This window comes from Sceloporus undulatus, chromosome 6 (genome assembly GCF_019175285.1).
Source record: "Sceloporus undulatus isolate JIND9_A2432 ecotype Alabama chromosome 6, SceUnd_v1.1, whole genome shotgun sequence".
Classification (NCBI taxonomy): domain Eukaryota; kingdom Metazoa; phylum Chordata; class Lepidosauria; order Squamata; family Phrynosomatidae; genus Sceloporus; species Sceloporus undulatus.
The window spans coordinates 52831492-52853201 of record NC_056527.1 but is presented as its reverse complement, the minus strand read 5'-3'; the positions used below and the strand labels follow the sequence as shown (position 1 = coordinate 52853201).

At 39.4% G+C, this 21710-nt stretch overlaps 1 protein-coding gene across 3 annotated transcripts in view; it reads right to left on the bottom strand.

Annotated features, from left to right (window-relative positions):
• The window catches only part of ANO10 (anoctamin 10), a 79558-nt gene extending 60974 nt beyond the window's left edge, over positions 1-18584 (bottom strand). For 2 of the 3 annotated variants that reach the window (XM_042476776.1, XM_042476778.1), the window contains exons 1-7: positions 18458-18584; positions 11809-11966; positions 8717-8911; positions 7692-7826; positions 5376-5495; positions 2781-3350; positions 676-731 (exon numbers count right to left, since the gene is read on the bottom strand). In XM_042476776.1, coding sequence (XP_042332710.1) covers positions 676-731; positions 2781-3350; positions 5376-5495; positions 7692-7826; positions 8717-8911; positions 11809-11947 — 1215 coding nt within the window. In that variant the 5' untranslated portion in view covers positions 11948-11966; positions 18458-18584. The remainder of the gene's footprint in view (positions 1-675; positions 732-2780; positions 3351-5375; positions 5496-7691; positions 7827-8716; positions 8912-11808; positions 11967-18457) is intronic. The other variant, XM_042476777.1, reaches the window with a different exon arrangement.
• Positions 18585-21710: the final 3126 nt, after the last annotated feature.

Genomic DNA, 21710 nt, shown 5'->3' with positions numbered 1-21710 from the left:
TTCAGTAACACTGCAATTTAAATGATGTGACAGATGTAGCACATACCTCTTCTGCTACAAAAACCCATAAGTGATGCAACCGTACTGTTTAAATAGAGGACAATGCACAATGCCTAAGAAAGCAACGGTACAGTACTTAGCTTTCCTACAAGTACATCTTAAGGATCATCCAGTTGGACTTCCTGAAAGGACATCTTAAGGATCATCCAGTGGATGTCCTGACCTGTAATATACTTACATAGGTGAGGATTACAACCTCACTTTCAAATTGAAATCCTGTGGACACATGTGGACATTTTGCTGAACAATGTGGAAGTTGCTTTTGAGAGCACATGCATTGGATGAGTCTACTGATGTGATGTATATCAAACACTATCTTCCAGAGCAGAGCATTTGGTCAGATAAGACCAAAGTTTGGTTTCAAATTGCTTAACACTGGTATGATAACCAATCCTGACTGTCCCTCCACATCACATATCACTGTGACAACGTTTGGGGATATACAAGTAGTTGCAATCCAGGAAATAGTTGGCACAGGGTGCAGGCAATGTATAACTCTGTACACAAGTACTTTGGGTATTCAAGCCAACATTCTTAGTAAACTCCGCATTTCATTTAATTGAATCTTGCAGATATGTTACCAAACATAATCAAAACGTTTTCAACTATACATACCACCAAGACTTTCAGAACTAAATGATTCTGATATGAAGACTCCAATCTGTGGTTTTCTGGAATGTAACAAATCACATAAATGAAAGATACATAAACATTTGTTATATTACATATCACATATGTAAAATACATTAATGATTTTACACCTAGTGATGTACAAGATCTGTATATACAGTAAAGTGTTACGTGAGCTGGGTGCTTGGTTATGGTACTAGATCAACCACATACTAACAGCACTAAATTACTGTTTAGCTGTAGTGTTTACAGTTTTACAAGTCTTAATTGACAGCAAGAGAATTTGTGAAACTGACTTTCCAGTCAGTTTTTTTCAATTTTATTTTTGTAGCCATGACTATTTTTATCTGCTCATTTCCATTTAAAGTCTTGCACTGTGTTAAAAATGATAATGGTAAGAACTAGTATGTTATTTAATGCAACAGTGGTAAAAATTGCTTTCCTCTTCATTTCTCATCACTTTTTACTTTTGTGTCATGTTTTTGTAATTGTAAGACTGGAGGTAGGGACTATTTTACTAATAGTTTTACTGATTTTATGTAAGCCTCTCTGAGAGTTTTCCAATCTGAATAAAACAAAACATATTTTGAATAAAATACTAAACATTTGGCCAATTAAATACAAATAGAATTTTAAACACAAACATGTTGTTCCCTTTTTAATGCAGAATGGCCTCCTTCAGTGCCTATTTTTGTGAAGCAAACATAAATCAAAAGCATTTAATTTCTCTCTTTTCATCATATGACTGCTTGATAGCCACAAAGCATCCTGACATTGGTTGTCTGCATACACACATCTAGTAATGAGATGAATCAAAGCACATTTACTTTGCTATTGAGTAAACTATCTCGAGATATTTCTTTCTTCCTATTCTCAAGGCCTATTTTAAAAAGTATGAAATTATTGCAATGCATGTAGATTGCCCAGATATTTTTTTTTCAATTAATTTGGACTTTGCTCCATTAGCAAGTTTCTTGAATTTGGCCAAATATACCTGGGATTCTCACTGTTAGAGTGAAAGACCACATTCACTCAGATACAAGTCCCAAACATGCTTGTTGTTGTGTACATAGTTTGCACGTTGTAATCTCTACATATGTGCTTGGGTCCTTGGCAAGCCACAGTTTGTCTACTTCTATAACACAGAAGTAAAAAACAAAAGTAACAAAGCAAAGGTGATAGGGACAGCATGTTAGTCCACTCTTTAAGCCTGTCTGTACACGTAATACCAAACCACTGTTTGATAACTCAGTTCAGTTATACCCTGAATTGGGGGAAAATGGGTAATTTTAGATATACATTGGAAGGGGGGGAATCTAAGCTCCCCTCCTGCCCCCATCACATTTGGCATAAATAACTATGGTGTATGTGTTATGTCAAGATTGTAAGCTGCAATTAAAGTTTATGGCTCCAAAGACAGCAAAAAGAGTTGTGGGGTTTTTTTTTACATCAAATGAGTTCAGTGTACTGTACTGTTTAACGTACATTTTATTCCAACATCTAAGGCAATGATATCAATGTTGGATATTTAAAATATCTAGATATGTTAGACTGTGACAGTGGCTTAAATGGAAATTGCTGGATGGAGATTTCAACCTTGTTTTGCTATATTCAAACTGCTAATTATAGATGAAGAGAATGTAAAGTGAAGGATACAATCTATGTGCATGCTATCTTCGGCAGTTTTAAAGTACTTTGATCTACTATTTTAATATACTTTGGACTTCATTTTTGTGTGGGATCTTCAAGTAGTTAGCATGAGTGAACAAAAATAATTATCTCTGCCAAACAAACATAAATTCTACAGATACCTAAATGCAAACAATAGCATTAGCTTAATACGTTTTGGGAAAAGATCAACTGAAGCAAAATCTCTTAAGGAGTTAATTTCATTCACATTTAAGGATATTATTATTTTAAGTAAGAAAGAAGCTCTTTTGTCAAAACATAAGCATCAGTCAAGCTATCACATGATGTTTGCAAGGATCATATCTTAGAACATAATTAATCATAAAGGCAAAAATAAATAAACAAACAAAATATATTATAATAAAAGAAAATCAAAGACTTTTGAGGGAGAGAAAACTTACCCCATGAGGTTAAGAATTCTGCTGCATATCTATACAGGCGGTTCAGAACTTCAATCACAATAGCATAAATTATGCTGGGCACATATAATATCAAACTGCTTAGGTCAGATTTGTTTTCTTCATGATATAAATGTGCCTGGTATTCCAAGTCAAAGTAAATCATCATGACGTAAAGTGAAAAGTATAGGCAAAGGCACACAAATGGTAAGGAGACTAAATAAATACGCAACTGTCTCTTGAAGCTAGAGTATACTGGCTCCTCTCTCCCAGTCACAGGGTTGATACCTAACACCCCATGAAACCCTGGTCTGGGTTCCTCAAATTGTCGCTTCATCAACAGAGTCCCCCATCGATAGGCCATAACAGCACAACACCGCTTCCAAAGTTCAAGGATAACAGTAGACCAAACCAGATTGAATCCTGCAAACAGCACGTACTTGTCATAATCTTCCCAATCAAAGATATAATAAGGAATTCCAATGACAGCCATTGGAATCAAGGCAAACGTGATATACTCCAAAAATGCAAAATACAAAGAAATTGTTTCCCCAAAATAGCAGCGAATTTCATCTGTAAAAAAGAGAGAGACACAAAGAGAAAGAGAACAAATGGAATAATTGCCTTTAGAAAATCTGCCAGGCTTGACAGAGTGGTTTGAGCTTTCAAGGGGAATGTGAAGTCGAAGGCTTTCATGACCGGCATCCATAGTTTTTTTGTGTGTGTGAGTTTTTTGGTCTATGTGACCATGTTCTAGAAGAGTTTATTCCTGACATTTCACCGGCATCTGTGACTGGCATTTTCAGAGATGCCAGCCACAGATGCCGGCAAAACGTCAGGAATAAACTCTTCTAGAACATGGCCATATAGCTCAAAAAATCCCACACATTAAAAAAAACCTATTACAAGGGGAATGTTTTGTATTTTCAAACTAAGAACCAAATGCTCTTGCCTCTCTTTTACTTAACTTTGCTCCCAGCCAGCTCATGATCACTGGGATGTGGCCCAATAAGCCTGCTTTAATAGCCTACATATCTTCTCTCCACACCACCCCAGAACAACATGGAGACTGTGTGAAATTGTCTTTTTCCTTCCCCTGCATTTCTGCTTGCTCTTTTTACAACCATCTTTGCCTGAGAAAGAAGCATGTGTGTTTCAAAAAGCCTGAGTGAAGATTTTTTTGGGGGGGGGGGATGTTTGGTCTAATAAAGTTATTGCTGCAAGATCAACTGTGGAATTTGCCAAACTTCTGTTAGTTACTGGGTGGTTTTAAAAATATTACTATTAAATTCTGCAATAATAACTGCTTTGTATTATAGTATACTGGCCAAAGCTTCTGGCTTCACACAAGTTAGATACAGAATGCCCTTGGGCCTTGAAGCAAAATGACACATTTGTCAGTGTGGGACACACATTGTGTTCGAGCATGAAGTCACAGTTGATGGGAACCCTTAGCATGTCAACTTCCATACTGTACCTCTACAGCAGGTATAGGCAAAGTGGTTGTTTTTCTGGTTTCTACTCACTCCCCGAGGCTAACCTTTCCTGACACACACACCAAAAGGAAGAATCATTTAAGTAGGAAGCAGCCTCTTCCCGCAACACATTGCTTAATGTTAGAAAATGTCAGTTTTTCAAAACCAGAAAGGGCCTTCAAGGGAGGTCTACCACCTAGTAACTGAAGATGGCACTGAAGATGACTTCATATATACAGACATTGTTAAATTAGTTATAATTAACTAATGTTTTTTTTTAAAAAAGCAGCCTTCAGAGGTATGCCCCACATGTCTGTTTACTGTGCATGCAAGATTTCATAATCTTGGGGATATGGTTCTCACAGACAGATTCAGAATCTCTTTCATTCTTATAAAAGTATTGCTTGCCCCACCCTGCCAAAAAACAGGATAATATCAGAATTGAAACTGCTGGTTTGGAAGCAAAGTAAGAAGTACAAACTAAAGTCAGTTCAAGTCATATGGCTCATCACTACGCAGTTTTTTCTAGTCTATTACAAACTACTGAAAGGAATGTTTCACCTCAGCTGATCTGTGTGGCAAATCAACGTATGCTAATAAGTTTTTGTGTGCAGTTGCTGCCAGCCAAAGACAATCTCAAACAGCTTCCCACTACTCAATTTTTGCAAACCACACAAAAGTAATTTCATTTGCTAAAGTGAAGTGCATTTTGTATTAGGTCATGCTCAAGATGAGACTAATTCTCACATTTGTTGTCTTATACTTTTAAAAATCATAACACATTAGATTAACAACCATCTTTGGGAGCAGAAAGTAATTTCCTCCCCAGTCAAATTGGCTGCTCTCCGATTTTCATTCCAGTCCCTTCCAACATATGGGTTGGCATATCTGTCCTAGTCCTCTCAAGCTATTTAGTCAGAAACAACTATACTTGCTCTCCAATTCTGGTATATTCTTGACAAAACTCAGAAAAGCTACTTTTAACTATGACTCCCACAATAACCTAGCCAGCACAGCCATTACTCCTACTGGCCGGGGGATTCTGGGAGCTGAAGTAAAAAAGGACTTTCCCCAGTCAGTCAAGAATGGACTTCTTTGTTTTTTTCTGGTCATGCTAACTTACCTAAAGGCTGATAACCAAATTTCATTCGTTTATACCAGGTGTGACTAAGTTTCTTTAATTCATCTGTGTCATGAAGTGGAAAAATCTGAATTAGAATACTATTAGTCATTAGCCTTCGCACTGAAAGAAAAACAAAAGAATAAAGTTGGGTTAATTTGGAAGACTTTTTTTCTTAAAACAAATACAGCATAAATAGTTATTTGAATAATATTTTTAAATCTTTATTCAAAACAGCAGTCCACACAGAAAAGTCTATACAGTTTAAAGAAAATTCTAGTAGATTTCTTCCTATGTTGCATCCTTTTGAAATAACCTTATAAAACCAGGGTGGGGGGGACCTCAGAAACATTGAATCAAAGTAGGTCATTCACACATTTTTCCAAGGCAGATCTATAAACACTATTTGAAGTTTTGTTAAATTACATTTACTGATTTAAATCTAGAAAACTGACAGTAATAATGGAACTGAGACATAATATTTCTACCTAAATACATGTGTGTGAATGCCAAATATTATGTCAGCATGGAACATCTGTTGCTATGACATTCAAAGGCAGGTGTAAAGCACTGACTCTCAAGACCATGAATGTGACTCGTATGATCCATCAGATGCTGTTGAATTTCAACTTCCAGTATTCCACACAACTGGGTATGCTGGCTAGGACAGCTGGGTACTGCAGTTCAACAATACTTAGAGAAGTGCATAATTCCCATCTGAACTGCACTGTAGCCCAAGAATGATCTGAGAAGTGCCCACAAACATTCTAAACTCTACATCCAACGTGATGCACAATAGACATGTTTGTGCCTGTATCTTCATGAAAATGATCTTTTATCTTTCCTTGCCACAAAGTTTGATTCTGAAAACGTTTATATGTTAACATTAACTGGATCACAACTCAACTCTGCTGTTCTTTGAACCCTTTTGAAAAAATTATGTTAATTAAAGATTTTCTATTACACTAGAACTAAATATATAGATTGAATCTTCCTTATCGGAAATACTCAGGAGCAGAAATATTTTGGTGTTTTTCATATTTAGGAATGTTTGCATATACATAATGAGATAGCTTGGAGATGGGACCCATGAAATAAACATGAAATCCATTTATGTTTCATGTACACCTTATAAACATAGCCTTAAGGTATTTTTTAATATAATAGTACAAAAACTAAATAAGATATGGCTTCATATTGGTCATATTGCTATATTCTAACCTCTCTCCTAATATCAAAAGTTCTTATACTTCTTCCACTTTTTTCCAAATCCTAATAATTACCAAAACTTGTATTTAACAAATCAACTAAATTAACCATATTTTTTTCTGCAAAAAAAGTTTCTAGTCTTTTAAGACTGCCACAATTGATTTCTTTCTAATCAAACAATTTATCCACCTGCCAAATCAGTTACTTTAAACAACCATTCTTCCTTTGTTGGCAGAGCTGAATCCTTCCATTTCTGTGCATACAACAATTTTGCTACTGCAGTTATGTATTGAAGTAAATATCCACAATAATTCTTCTAACTGATCATCCACAATTCCCAAAAGGAAGAGCTCAGGCTTTACTTGATCGCTGACCTTCTCTGAATCAAAGTATGTATTCGACCATAACATTTCTTAGCCATTGTACATGTCTACCACATATGATAAAATACAAACAAACAAACAAACAAACTCACAACATGTTTGTACATTCTGTCTAATTCCTCTGGAGTCATATACCAAAGATTCATCATTTTATTAAGAAAAATATTTGAAATCATAACATAAATTTACTGTCTGACCACATCTTCCCTCACTGACTTATCTGTATATTATATCCAAAATTACAAACACCCTTCACAACCAGTATTGGACAACATGGAGGGCTGCAAGGAGATGAAGAAGAACACTGTATCAAGCTAGCAGTCATGCAACAGCATGATGCTAGCTGTTAAAAAAATCTATATAAAGAAACATTGTGCCAAACATAAGCTCTCAACCTGCAATGTCTAAAGGGTCCTTTGAAAGCTAAAAAACTATGTGTTCAAGATACATATTTTTCAACTATGTACAGTGGGCCCTTGTTATCCATTGGGGTTTGGTTCCAGGATCCATGGATGCTCAAGTCTCATTAAATATTATGGCATAGCAAAATTGTGTCCCTTATGTAAAATGGAAAATCATGGTTTGCTATCTGGAATTTATACTGAATATTTTCAAACTGTGGATGCTTGAATCCATGGATAAAAAATCTGTGGATAAGGAGGGCTGACAATATTTTTTCAACTAACAGGGTGGATGAAATTAAAAACAGCCATATAAAGTTACTTACTAATTGACTTTCCTGGATAAAGTTTTGCCTGTGGATAGCCAGGGATCATTGTTTCATCTTTGGCTCTCAGGTTTTCGAGTTCATGTTTGATAATGTATTGACATTCTGCCATTGTAAGAAAATCATGATTGTCTTCTGAAACAGAAAAAAATATAGTTGAATTTTCATTTTCATGTAGAAAAATTATTGTGGATTATAAAGACAAAACCTGTCATCATAGCATGTGTTCCTTATGGGCAAGATATTTAGTAATAGTGTAATCCTGTAAGTGCTTAATCAGAAGTAAGGTCCACTAATTTCAATGTAACTGTCCCTTAGATAATTATGCCTAGGACCATAGCCCATCCAGCTTCCTAAAATGACCAACTACCAATAAAGATCCATATATTAAAAAGTGCAAATACATTTTAAAACACCAGGTTTAATATTGAATTTAATATTCAATAATTAATACTGAATAATTTTTAGAATCACAGAAAATTGAGGTCTAAACAGTTTCAGAAAATACAGGCAGAAAGTCTCCACAAATCCTTCTATACCATCTCATAATAGTATGGAGGAGACACATGAGTTACTGAAGGCTATATCAGAGGAGCATAAGTTCTGGCAGGTTTTACTAGGCTGGTAAGGTTGCAAATATGGCCCCAGAAGCAGACTTTGTGCCTGTTTTCGAAAAACCAACCTGACTAACACAAATAGGTTTGTCATCAGAAGGAGAGCCACCAGGTTTCAAACTGTCCTTAGCACTTCTGGTTGGAATAACTGAGATCTGCATTGGTGGAGGGACTACCTTTATCAGTAAAGTCACAGATATTCAAGATCTTCAAAGCAGAAAAGCATATCTTTAAAATAAAATCATACACTAAAGCTCAATATTATACATCTTGAGAGAAATTTAAAGTTCTTTTGTCAAAAATAATTCTGTATAATTGTTCCACCTACTCAGAAAAGTTTTTGCCATTGTAATAACAAAAAAACAAGCAACTATTTCACACAAAAAACAACCCAAGAACAGTTTGATTTACCTGCAAAATCTTTGAAAGTTTTTCTAGAGGTATAGGTAAAGGCTCTCATTGTATTATCCTTACATTCTTTCACCAATCCCACCGTTTCAGCTCCGAGAAGTAGCCTTATGTGAGATGCTCCAACAAGATAGATATTACTGTTTCCGTCCATTTGTTTCCCATCTTGGGTCAATGGTTTAACCAAAAGTTGGGCTCCTTCAAAGTAAAGCAAGAAATCAAAATGAGCGTTTTTTAAAAAGTCATTTAAGCCCTGAATAATTTTGACTCGTGCATTATGCTCCTTTCACAGTATCTGAAGAGCCACAGGTGTAGTCCCATTTTCACAGAGCAAGCTACTGATTTCTATGGAAGAAAATTATAAGCTGAAATGTCTATCTTTCAAATCATTTGAGAAGTACATATACTCAAGACTGGTTGGATGGTGGCCAAGCTTTTTTTCACAAACATTTTTTTGTCCTAAAATATCTCTAAATGTCATCTGGGGGCATAGCATGATTCCCATGCCATTTAGCACCCACTGGGCAAATTAGCCCCTTTTTTCCAACATGAAGTGAACAGGAAATGACTTCTGATCATGACCTGCTGTTACAAAAAGCCCTCTCCTTGGCTTAAAATGGCCCAGAAAAGCATCAAAACATGGTGAACATGCCCCCATAGACCTAGTGAATGTTCGGGGGTCAAACATTCTTCTTCTTCTTTTACATGAGCAGGTGTGCCTGTTAGAACAGAATGGTTCCCACTTGGCAAAGGAGTCAGGCAAAGCTGCATCACAAATTATCACCCTATATGTTCAACTTGTATGCAGAAAATATCATACAAAGAACAGGTTTAGATTGAGAAGAAGGGGAAGAAAATATCATACAAAAAGCAGGTTTAGATTGAGAAGTAGGAGAAGTAAAGACAGGAGGAAGGAACATCAACAATCCAAGATAACACCATACTACTAGCAGAAAACATCATAGACTTGGAACAATTACAAAGGCAAGTTAAAGAAAAAAGTGCAAAGGAAGGCTTACTGCTGAACATGAAGGAAAACAAAAATAATGATCATGCAGGATTTATATAAATTCAGTCTAGCTAACAAAGAAATCAAAATAGTTAAACACTGATCAGAATGGACACTACACTCAAGAAATCAGAAAGAGGCTAGGAATGGGAAGAGCAGTTATGAAAGAACTAGATAAGATCCTCAAGTCAAATTAGTCCAAGCCATAGTATCCCCCATTATCATGTACAAATGTGAGAGCTGGACAGTGAAGAAAGCAGGTAGGAAGAAAATCAACTCATTTGAGATGTTCTGGAGAAGGGTGCCGAGGTTACTGTGGATGGCCAAAAAGACAAACAAATTAGTCCTAGAACAGTTCAAGCCTAAATTCTCCCTGGAAGCTAAGATGACAAAACTGAGGCTGTCATACTTTGGCTACGTAATGGGAAGGCATGAATAACTGGAAAAAACAATGATGCTAGGAAAAGTAGAAGTCAGTAGAAAGAGAGGAAGATTGCATGCCAGATGGCTAGATGCAATCAGGGAGGTCATGCGCCTGAACCTACATGACCTCAGCAGAGTGGTAAAGAATAGGGGTCTTGGAGATGTCTCAGTCACCAGATCACCATGGGTCAAGGCCAACTTGATGGCAGTTAAGAACAGCAAAGGTGTGGCAGAGAGGTGCAGCCTTCCAAAGTCTCCCAGGGGGACCAATGCCCCTGTATGTGTGTATGTGCCTTCATGTCACCTGTGGGGCTTTCTTAGACAAGGAATATTCAGTTTTTCCAGATCCTTCCTCTAAAATACAGCCTGCAGCCACCTAGCCTTCCACAACTGCCTGTACCAACGGAGGAGAAAGGATTAAACACTCTTTCTTTCATTTCCTTACTGCCAAATATCCCACTCAAAGATGACTTAATTTGGGTTTTAAAATATGATAGTGACAGGGATCAAATGCATATTTTCACATAACATGAGGTCAGCTCCTAAAAGTCAGCATGACACAATGGTTTGAGTGCTGGACTATGGTTCTGAAGACAAGGGTTCAAATCACTCCTCAGCCATGGAAACCCACTGGGTCACCTTGGGCAAGTCATACCCTCTCAACTGCAGATGATACCAGTACCAAATCTGCTCTGAACAAATCTTGCCAAGAAAACCCTATGAAAGGGTCACCCACAAACTGGAAATTACTTGAAGGCACACAATAACAACAGTTCCTAAAGATGCAAAAATAAAGCTATCTATTTTCACCTGCATTATATATTAAACAGCACACAACATAATACAAAGTGTCACAACAGGTGTAGCTTTTTACACAATTATTTTCTGCATGAAGAAAGAGTGCAAGAAACTTATGGTGCCTTTGCAGCACTTATTTATGATTACACAGCTCAAAGAGAGGAAGTAGACAGCATGTCTTGGGACATCAGTTCCCTAAAAGAAATACCACCAAATGTTCTTTGTGTAACTCAGGGTCCATACAGAAAGGCCAAAATAAAGCTGCTTCAGGTCACTTTGAAGGTATGCTGTTTAAATGATGTATGCGTCCTAAGCGCCCAGAAGCTATGTCAAAGCTGTGGTCCAGTTCTTAGGATTGGAGCATGGCTTTGGTGTGGCTTCTGGCCTCTTAGGACACGTGAATAATTTAAACAGCATACTCCAAAGTGACCTGAAGCAGCTTTATTTTGGTCTGTCTGTACGGGCCCCGAGTTATTTTCTTCTTGTTCACAAAGGAGTGGCCTGAAGTGATTATTTAGTAACATCAGAAATACACTACCAAATATACTAAAAACACTTAATAGTAAAAAGTTTAAATGTGGAAGGACCCAGGATTGGAGACATAGGATTGGAGGGAAGAAAAGCCTCAAGCTATTTGGTGAAAGACAGGAAAAGAATCCTGTGAACCCTGGGTTGCCAGATATAATTGCTTCTCTTTCTCATACATGCTTTTAAAAATCAATTATCCCTTTGCTGCAAATACCACACCATTTTATTCTAATTTACTGACTAGCAAGGAGTCTTTTTATTTTTATAAAACAATGCTTAGATGAAATGGTAACTGCTTTTAAAAACAGAGGCTTTTGTAACACACAAGACGACTCACCTCCATTTTTCTTCTTGTCCACGATCTTCTTGGTCAACCATTCTTTAGTTTCATCTTTGGTATCTTTTGCAAGCTCAACTACTACCAAAGGTCTGAAGTTAGCTTCATATGTGTCATAGGCAGACCAGCTTATCTTCATCTTTTTGAAAACTGTCTGACTAAAAGGAAAGTGGGAAAGTAAAATGGCATTATTTATTACAAAAGAAGAAAAACCTTCAAGCATATTCAGTTTGCCACAAATGTTGCCACATATGTTTATGCAAAAAAAGAATTTCACCTTCAACCTCAAATGTATATTTTCTAGTTCTTCCACATATTTCCAAGCTACAAGCTACAAAATACAACAGAAACCTGAGCAAAATTCAGCTGCATTTCTGAAGTGTATTATATCAGTCTTTTCATCATATTGTTCAATTGTTGTTTGACCAAATCAGGTGGAAAATGTTCAAGAGAAAAACTATTCATTTAGTTTTGTTAAGCTTATGATATGCTCTCTAGCTCTTATTTAGCAAAGTTAAAAAGTATAGTACCCAACCCTGCAGTGTAACCATCTTAAGTGGTAAATTTTACAGAGTTCAAAAAATGAATTCCCTGCACAAAATTCAGAATCAGATTTCCTCCCAGGAACAAGATGGAGGGCCAAATGATGCCACTGTCCCACTCCTGACATTGTCCACTTCACCCAAGCCATTCTGCTTGGCTTTGCTGTCCACTCACGGTCCCAATCCAAATAAATCAGACCAGCATGTAGAAGATAAAATGATTCAATCAATACTTTTGAGAAGCAGCTCCTCCACATGTTTGCTGAATCATAGGCTGGCTTTGCCTGCCACTTGCTGTACTAATCAAGACAAGAGAGGAAAGAGTGCAACTGACTGAGCTATTCATTTGCCATTCACCTACTCTCTCACTTTTCCTCCTTCTGCCAGGACACAGCTTCAACAAAGATCCATGGATAGGGGTGATGGGGTGAACTCAGCCATTGGAAACTGGTGATTTCCAAGTAAGAGAGCCAGTGTGATGTAACTATTTGAGTGATGGACTAGGACCCTGGAACCAAGGTTCACTTCTCCACTTGACCATGGAAACCCGCTGAGTGACCTTAGGCAAGTCACATGCTCTCAACCTCAGGGGAAGGCATGGTAAACCTCCTCTGAACAAATCTTGCCAAGAAAACTGCAGGATAGGATCACCTTAAGGTCGCCATAAGTTGGAAACGACTTGAAGGCACACAACAACAACAACAAGGCAGTGAATCAATTTCAGGTTATACAGTACAATGAACTTTAAGCCGCTAGCTAAGGTGCTGGATACTATCTACAAAATGAGTTCAGCACTTTGGATAGCTCCTTCAAGGTTTAGACCTGAATAAACCCATTACCGTGCTGACATGGAAACCACCAGCTGCCACTGAATTAAACCCACAGGACTAGCATACTGCACATTATACCCTCCACAACAAAGTCCTAGGCATACTTATTTGTTACTAGATCCCACTGGGTTCAATACAGACTGTAACCCAGGTATGTGAGCATAGGATTCCAGGTGAAGACTACACACATAGGCCCAACTAGAGAGCACCCCTTGAACCAAGAGAACATTCTTAGAGATTAATTTACCAAGTTCCCATTGACCAATCAGTCTACCTGAGTTGGAACGAACAATTAGACTTAGGTTTATGTTATCTTTATAATTAGCATATCATTGTAATTGGTAAGAGGGACTGAACACGCATCCCATGCAATAAATATCTTTTACATTTCTCAGTCCAACCTTCGCCCAAGATAACTGTGCTATAGCAGCAGTTGGTAATTTCCACTGTCAGCATTTATGCTAAGTGAATCACTTCTACGCTTTTCCCAAGTTAATAAGCATAATGGACACAGGCACTGTCTTAACTTGAATTAATATGCTGACGATTAGATAATATTTTTAAGAGTTGCTTTTCTGGCTTATGCATATATGACATACAATATTGAATCCAGCTGCCCCTCTGTATCTACAAATTCTGCATCAATGGATTCAACCATCCACAGCTTGAAAATATTTTTAAAATATTTCCAAACAACAAACCTTGACACCATTTTACTACACCTTTGCATATACTACACCTGAGCATTCACAATTTTTATATCCATAGTGGATACCAAAGGCCTATTGTATTCAAGGGCCATACAAAATCCCTACAGCATTCATAGGCAGTACTATTTTAACTGGATTCTAAGTGCACATACAAATACGACCATAACAAAGTTGTCTTGTCAAGAATAAAACACTTATTCCTACCACTTGTTTTCCTGAATATCAAGAAAGGGTGTCTTTTGCCAGTTTGGTTCATAACGGAGAAATATATGTGTCCATCAACCCCTTCAAGTTGCCTTGATTTTCAAAGGATTTTCTTAGGCATTCAAGAGGCTCTTTGCCAGCTCCAATACAAGGATGGTGTTAGAAAAACAACAACACACACACCCCATACATTTGGAAAATAAGTAGACATCAAAACAAAGACTCTAAAAATAATTCCAGACTAAGGCTGAAAATCCTATAGTGCTTAATGGCACTAAATCCCATTAAATTCAGTCAGGCTTACTTCTAAGTAGATTTCCATAGGACTGCACCATGCATTATACTAGAAACCAAAATTACATTTTCAATTTCTTATCACAGTACTGCATAAGAGTTTTTGTTGTTATTATTAAAGCATCTTAAACCTATAGAAATAATAGCTGTTTATTGACTACATCAGCAATCCTGTGGACACATCCATAAAATCCCACCTGGTTAATTTGTTTCTGAACTGTACCATTGAATCCTGTAGTACTGTATATCCTCTCTTGGATATAACTTCCATCAAAATAAATAGGCCTTACCTTAACAATGGTGAGGTTTGCATAAGGTTTTGCGTCTAGTACTATGATTCAAATTAGCTCTGCAAAATAGACCTGAGCACTACTACCCCAACTATCAAGACAAATCAACCACATATTCTATCATACAGCCATTAAATACAATAGTGAAGAAATCATAAGGACCATCTTCACATGATCAAGAAAGGAGCTGCCAATAATTCCCATTACAAATGAAGATATTCTGTGAAGGATTTGTACCCATTCCTAACAATATCAAACCACTCCTTCATTCCTGAAATGCTATTACTGGATTTACCAGCTGATTCAAAGCTAGCTCCTTCACAAGCTAGCACAGTTCTCAGAAGTGACATGCAAGAGCATTCCTTTACATGAGAAACAGCTTTAAATGAGGTACCAAACAAGTTGATACATCATTATCAAGTTATTTGTTTGGTATGGAAAAGAGCAATGATCATTTATATGAACACTTCAATATATTACGGACAAGTTGTTACTCTCTAGTTAAAATTGACAGCTAAATTCACTTTTCTAAAGAAAATGACCTACACTTTTCAAAAGAAACATCATTTGTTTTTGATGCATTTGTACAAATGTTCATAGGAAATAAATTAAAATAAGAATATTGAGTTATCTTATATTAAACCAAACTACTTCCAGTACTGTTTAACTTTACCCTGACTGACTGGTTACAAGGCCTCAAACAATCATATCAGAGCCTCAAGAAGCATCTAATTGGGTGGGACTGAATCTAAAATCTTTACACAGTGGCCTGAGTTTCCACCACTGCACAGTGACAAACTAATGACAATCACACTGGACCCAGATTCAGTAACATGTGGTAAACCCCTTGTAATAAATATTACTAGTCTGTCAGAATAAGTTCACATAATCATATGTCCAAAAACACACTGCAGAAACAATCCAGATTGAGACTGCTTTAACTGCCCTGGCTCAATGCTAGGGAATTCTGAAAACTAATTTTGTGAGACATTTAGCTTTCTCTGTTAAGAGAGCTCTGGTGCAACAATAAACTACAATTCCCAAGATTCCCTAGCACTGAGCCAGGGCAGTTAAAGCAGTCTCAAACTGGATTATTTCTGCAGTGTGCTTTGGACCATAGAGTTGGAAAAGACCACAACAGCCATCCAGTCCTACTCCATGCCATGCAGGAATAAACAATCAAAGCACTCTCGACAGATCGCTATCCAGCCTCTGTTTAAAAACCTTCAATGATAGAGACGCTACCACTCTCTGAAGCAGCATGCTCCACTGTCAAACAGCTCTTACTGTCAGGAAATTCTTCTTCATGTCAAGAAATTTTAAGTGGAATTTCTTTTCCTTTAGCCTGAATCCATTGTTCAGTGTCCCTAGTCTCAAACAAACTTGCTCAATCCTCTATATGACATCCTTTTCAATATTTAAACAGGGATATAATATCACCATTTAATCTTCTCTTGTCCAGGATATACCCAGCTCCCTAAGCCGTTCTTCGCAGGGCATTGTTTCCAGACATTTTAACCATTCTGGTCACCTTCCTCTGGACACAGTCCAGCTTGTCAACATCCTTTTTGAATTGAATTGAACTAACTGTGGTGCCCAGAATCAGCCGTAGTATTCCAGGTGATATCTGATCAAAACAGAATAGAGGATACTACTGATGCATCCTAGAATCATATTGGTACCCACACTGGTTGTGGGTAGATGGAGATTTTGCATCTCACCATCATCCAAGAGCATAATGCTACACAACAGTTAGCCACAGCTTTCCAGCAAATGCATTACCTGGACAGAAAACCCCAATGCATGAAACCATTTTATACCCTAAACAGCAATACATTCAATAAGGGACTACAGGTCATCCTGACTTCCTGACAAGTGCATCTCTATGAAAAACATGGGTTTGAAAATACCCATATATATATCTGACTATAAGTCGACCTCATGTATAAGTCGAGGGCAAGTTTTGAGGCCATAATTATGGATTTTGCTATGACCTGTGCATAAGTTGAGGGTAGAAGTCAAAAAGCATGTAACGAAGGATAAATAAAAGAAACATAATGCCAAAGTATTTACAAAATCCCAGCAGACATAACTGTTTGTGTTCACAGTAAAGGCTGGATGGATAAGAGAATAGCCAGCATCAGTGCTTTTAGGGCAAATTACACTCTGGCCTTTTACCAGGGGCTGGTTCCATATTTTTTACAAGAGTTAAAGTACAGTACTTACATCGACCCATGGATAAGTTGACTCAGGTTTTTGGGGTCACCTTTTTGACTAAAATTTCTAGACTTATACATGAGTATAAACAGGACATTTGTATTACATTCACACACTGCCTTGTTAACCACAGTTTGTGAAAGGCCCCAGAAGGGAGGAAGCATTCAGAGTGTTAGTCTGGAAAAGCAGCACACGAAGGGATCTTGCACCACCTTTGAGACTAAATGAAAGGAAGAAGCAGGGAGCACACGCTTTCCTAGACTTGAACCCACTTTCTCAACCACATCTCAAATTGTTTCCACATGCAACGGAGGAAGTGGGCTCAAGTCTAGGAAAGCTCATGCTCCCAGCTTCTTACCTTCAGTTAATCTCAAAGATGCTACCAGATCGCTTGGCATATAGAAAGGAGGGATCCTTGATACAACCAAGTATTCAGCGTTTCAGCAAGTTATCAAGACTCCTTTTTGTTTACATCCATGGCTCTGCTGCTGAGTAAGTATTAATTCCCATCAGGAAGCCCAAACTCTCCCACTCTCCTAAGAGCTGGGTGACCAGATGTCCTCCTTTTCCAAGACATAGCCTACGTTTCATCCTTCTGTCCAGGAAGAATTCCAAAGTGTCCTCCATTTTGACCATACCTAAGGCTGCCTCCACACTGCAGGAATAATCCAGTGTGGCACCGCTTTAACCCCTATGCCTCAGTGCTATGGAATTCAGTTTAGTGCCCCACCAATCTGCCATTCCCAGAATTCCATAGCCTTGAGCCATGGCAGTTAAAGCGGTGCCACACCCGATTATTCCTGCAACACAGAGGCAGCCCAATGAAACATGGTTTCCTATTTCTACGGTCCAAAACACACACTGCAGAAATAACCCAGTTTGAGACCGGTTCCTGGGAATTGTAGTTTTGTGAGAATGGCCCGAAACACACCGCAGAACTAATCCAGTTTGAGGCTGCTTTAACTGCTCTGGGAATCCTGGGAGTTGTAGTTTATTGTGGCCCTGACACAGAGAAGGCTCAATGTCTCCCAAAAACTACAGCTCCCAGAATTCCCTAACAAGGAGCCAGGGCAGTTAAAAAGGTCTCAAACTGGATTATTTCTGCAGTGTGTCTCAGACCAAAGGCTGCATCCACACTACAGCAATACCCCAGTTTGACACCGCTTTAAATGTGTCTTGGCTCAAAGGCTATGGAATTCTGGGAGTTGGAGTTTGTTTGTCCCAGAATTCCATAGTCTTTGAGCCAGAAAAGAGTTAAAGCAGTACAGAACCGGGTTATTTCTCCAGTGTGGATGCAGCCTAATAGTGTTTTACAGCCCCCCAAGCGATAGAAACCCCAGCCCCAACCCAGGAGGAACTGGGAGGCCTGAGGGTAATGATTCCCAAACTCTGGTGTTTTGGACTCCAGCTCCCAGAAACCTCAGCTATTTCAGCCAATAGCCTAGGATTCTGGGAAATGAAGTCCAAACCCCAAATTAGGGAATGACTGGGAAGCAACGGCGCGAGGAAGAAACCATTCATTGCATGAGGATGGGGGGGATGCTTTCATTCCTTCCCTTCACCTCGGTTGCCGAAGCCCCTTCTTCTCTTCCCGAGACGCCTCCCTTCCTCTTCTTTCGAGGCACTGAGACAAGAAGGAACCCGAGGGGCTCCGCCTCAGGGCCCTCGCGCTCTCGCTTCTTCTCCACGTCGCAGGGAGGGAGGGAGGGAGGGAGCAAGAGAGACCGCGACAGCCGCCAATGGCCGGGGCCGCTCGGACAGAGGGGCGGGGACTTAGCTAGCCCCGCCCCAGCCTCTCAGAGAGGGGCCTGTGAGGCCAACTGGCGGTCCACGTTCCCATGGAAACGCGGCCTAGCAGCGCCCAGAAGTCATTAAAGCCTATAATTTATTTACTTATTAATTGTGGGGGCTTTGGGGGCTCTGTGGGCTTGTTCTAGAAGAGTTTATTCCTAACCTTTCCCCAGCATCTATGGCTTGCATCGTCAGAGAATGCTGCCATGGGAGTGAGTGGGATATATATGTATGTGTGTATGTGTGCGTGTGTATATATATATATATACACACACACACACACATTAGACCCTCCATATTCGCTAGGGTTAGGGGCACAAGACACCCCCCCCCTTGAATATGGAAAAACCGCAGATAACAAAAACTCAATGGCCCTTGGTTTAAGAGCCATCTCAGGGCTGGCCTTTGGGTTTTTGAGGGGACCTCAGAACCCAAGAAAGGGTTCTTTGGAGCTATTGGAAAGAAGGGCTGTGTGTTATCATTATACCTTGTTGTTCCTCCTCCTTCTCTATCTCCTGTCTTTACCTGCAATACTTTTTGTGTTGCTAATGGATTTTTAGGCCTGTTACAGACTGCCAAAATAAAGCTGCTTCGGGTCTCTTTGGAAGTATGCTATTTAAATGATGCATGCACCCTAAGAATCCAGAAGCTGCACCAAAGCTGCCCTCCAGTGCTTAGGAATGGAGTGTGGCTTTGGCGTGACCTCCGGACTCTTAGGATGCATGCATCATTTAAATAGCATACCTCCAAAGAGACCCCAAGCAGCTTATTTTGGCAGTCTGTAACAGGCCTAAATTTCTTTTCCTGGACCTTATTATTCTTTTTGTCTCCCAGAGAGCCCTATGGCCCAAAAGGAGGAACGGTCTCTGTTTACATGAACATCCCTCCATACCATCTTGACTGAGAACAACTACAACGACATCTTAACAAAATGTAGGCTTGTGACTCTATCCTCTTGTTTTCTTTCCCCTGTATGATCTTTAGCATCTTTGCCTGATGAAGAAGCCAGTGGGGCTTCGAAAGCTTGCATGATGTATTTTGTGCATTTTGCTTGGTCCGATAAAGGTATTGCTGTTCTGTGATGATTTTAACTGTTTTAAATTTTACCTCTTAGCTGCCTTGGGTCCCTTCAGGGCCAAAGGCTGCATATAAATGAAATTTAAAAAAAATGCGGATTTTGGCTATTATTGTACTTTGCTCTATGGTCAACAGGGCTACCCCTGGATATGTTTTCTGCCTTCTGCGTGAGAGAGACTTGAGGGAAGAGTTGGGATTTACTGGCCTCAGAGAGAAGGTGAAGGGTCATTTCTGGGGCCCAAACCTTAACATGGCATGCTCAGACCCCGCTTGGTGAGCCATGAAGGCTGAAGACCCAGCGCTCAATTGCCCTCAGATATGGCAGCTCTCTCATGTTCTCCTAGGTTTTGAGGGGACCTAAAAGCCCAGGCGAGGCTTGTTGGAGGCTGCCAGGGAAAACATGTAGTTGCCATAGTTAGGGCTCGTTCCCACTGTGAAAAGATCTGAATCCTGATTCGAGCTTTATGCCCTTCGTTCCCACTGGAAATCGATCCTGATCCTCATGTGATCGATTCCAGTGGGGGGAAAAGCAGAGCAAATGCAAAAAGCATGGGGTATTTTGGTAGCTGGTTTTTAGAGGGTCCCCCCCCCCAAAGAATCAATTCTGACACGATTCCAACAGGAATAAATTCTGACAAATGACAAAGAATCGATTCCTCCTCAAGGCCCCAAAGCTGCAGGAGCTCTGCTGTTGGGGGCTGGCACCTGGCAACCTTCCTTCCGAGGTGGCCTCTTCAACCCCAGAGAAGGCTGTCCTCACTCCCTCTCTGTATGGCTATGCCATGATCGAGCAGCTACCACCGAGGGGGTGGTGGTGATGGTCCCTGGGAAAGAGCCACCCTGGAGAGAGCCAGCGACGGAAGGAGAAGGAGTACAGGGTTCAAATCCTTCCTCACTTGGCTCTGGAAACCCACTGCATGGCTTTGGATGAGTCATGCTCTCTCAGAGGAAGGCCACCCAAATTGGGCACCCCTGGGGATGAGGTCAGGTGGGCGGGGGTCCGGCTGAGGCTGGCCATGCTCACCAGGAGGTGCCCAGCATTGACACGACGGGAGCCACCTGCCTCACCACCCGGCTCCCACAACACAACCCCCCCCCCCCGCACCCCAGACTGGTCTCCTCCTCCACCAGGACGACAACGTCCCAAAAGAAGCGATCACACTATTGTGGGAACAAGGAGTCTTTTTGATTCAATCACCAACATGAAGCGAGGGGAATCTGGACGCGAATTAAACCGTAAGTGGGAACGGGCCCTTAGTCTCTTGGTGTCAGCCTTTTCCAGAAAGAAAAGGCAGGAAAGGAGATTATAAAGAAATCAGATCAGAAAAGAATCCAGATTCAGTGCTGGAATTTCTTTTCTGGTTCCAAAATCTGTGGGTTCCTCTAACTCTTGCTTTGAGCCACCTCATCCTCTATGCTACCCAGAGCAAAAAAAGCAAATTTCTACTCATTAATGCCACTTGGGACCAGAAGTGTTTTAGATTTCAGATTTTCTTTTTGGATTTTGAAATAATTGCATATACAGTACATAATGAGTTGTCTTGGAGATGGGACCCAAGTCCTTTCTCCCGTCCATGCAAATCTGTGGATGCTCAAGGCCCATTATAGTAAAATAGTGTCCCTTGTATAAAAATAGCACAAATCAAGGTTTGCCTTTTGAATTTTTAAAACATAGATTTTCAAAGCCATGGATGGTTGAAACTGTGGATGCAGAATCTGTGAATACAAGGGTAAGCTGTATTAGGTATGGACACTGATCTAGAAATTAATCACTCATTTAGGATACCTCCACACCAGGCTTTTCTTACAGAAATGCCCTGTCTTATTCATGTAATTTTAAGTTACTGCTATTTTTAACAAGATAACATTATTTGTTTTCAAATTGATTGGTTAATTTAAGTATTTATTTGAGTATTGATATTTGAGTTACTTTAGGTCCCATATTGG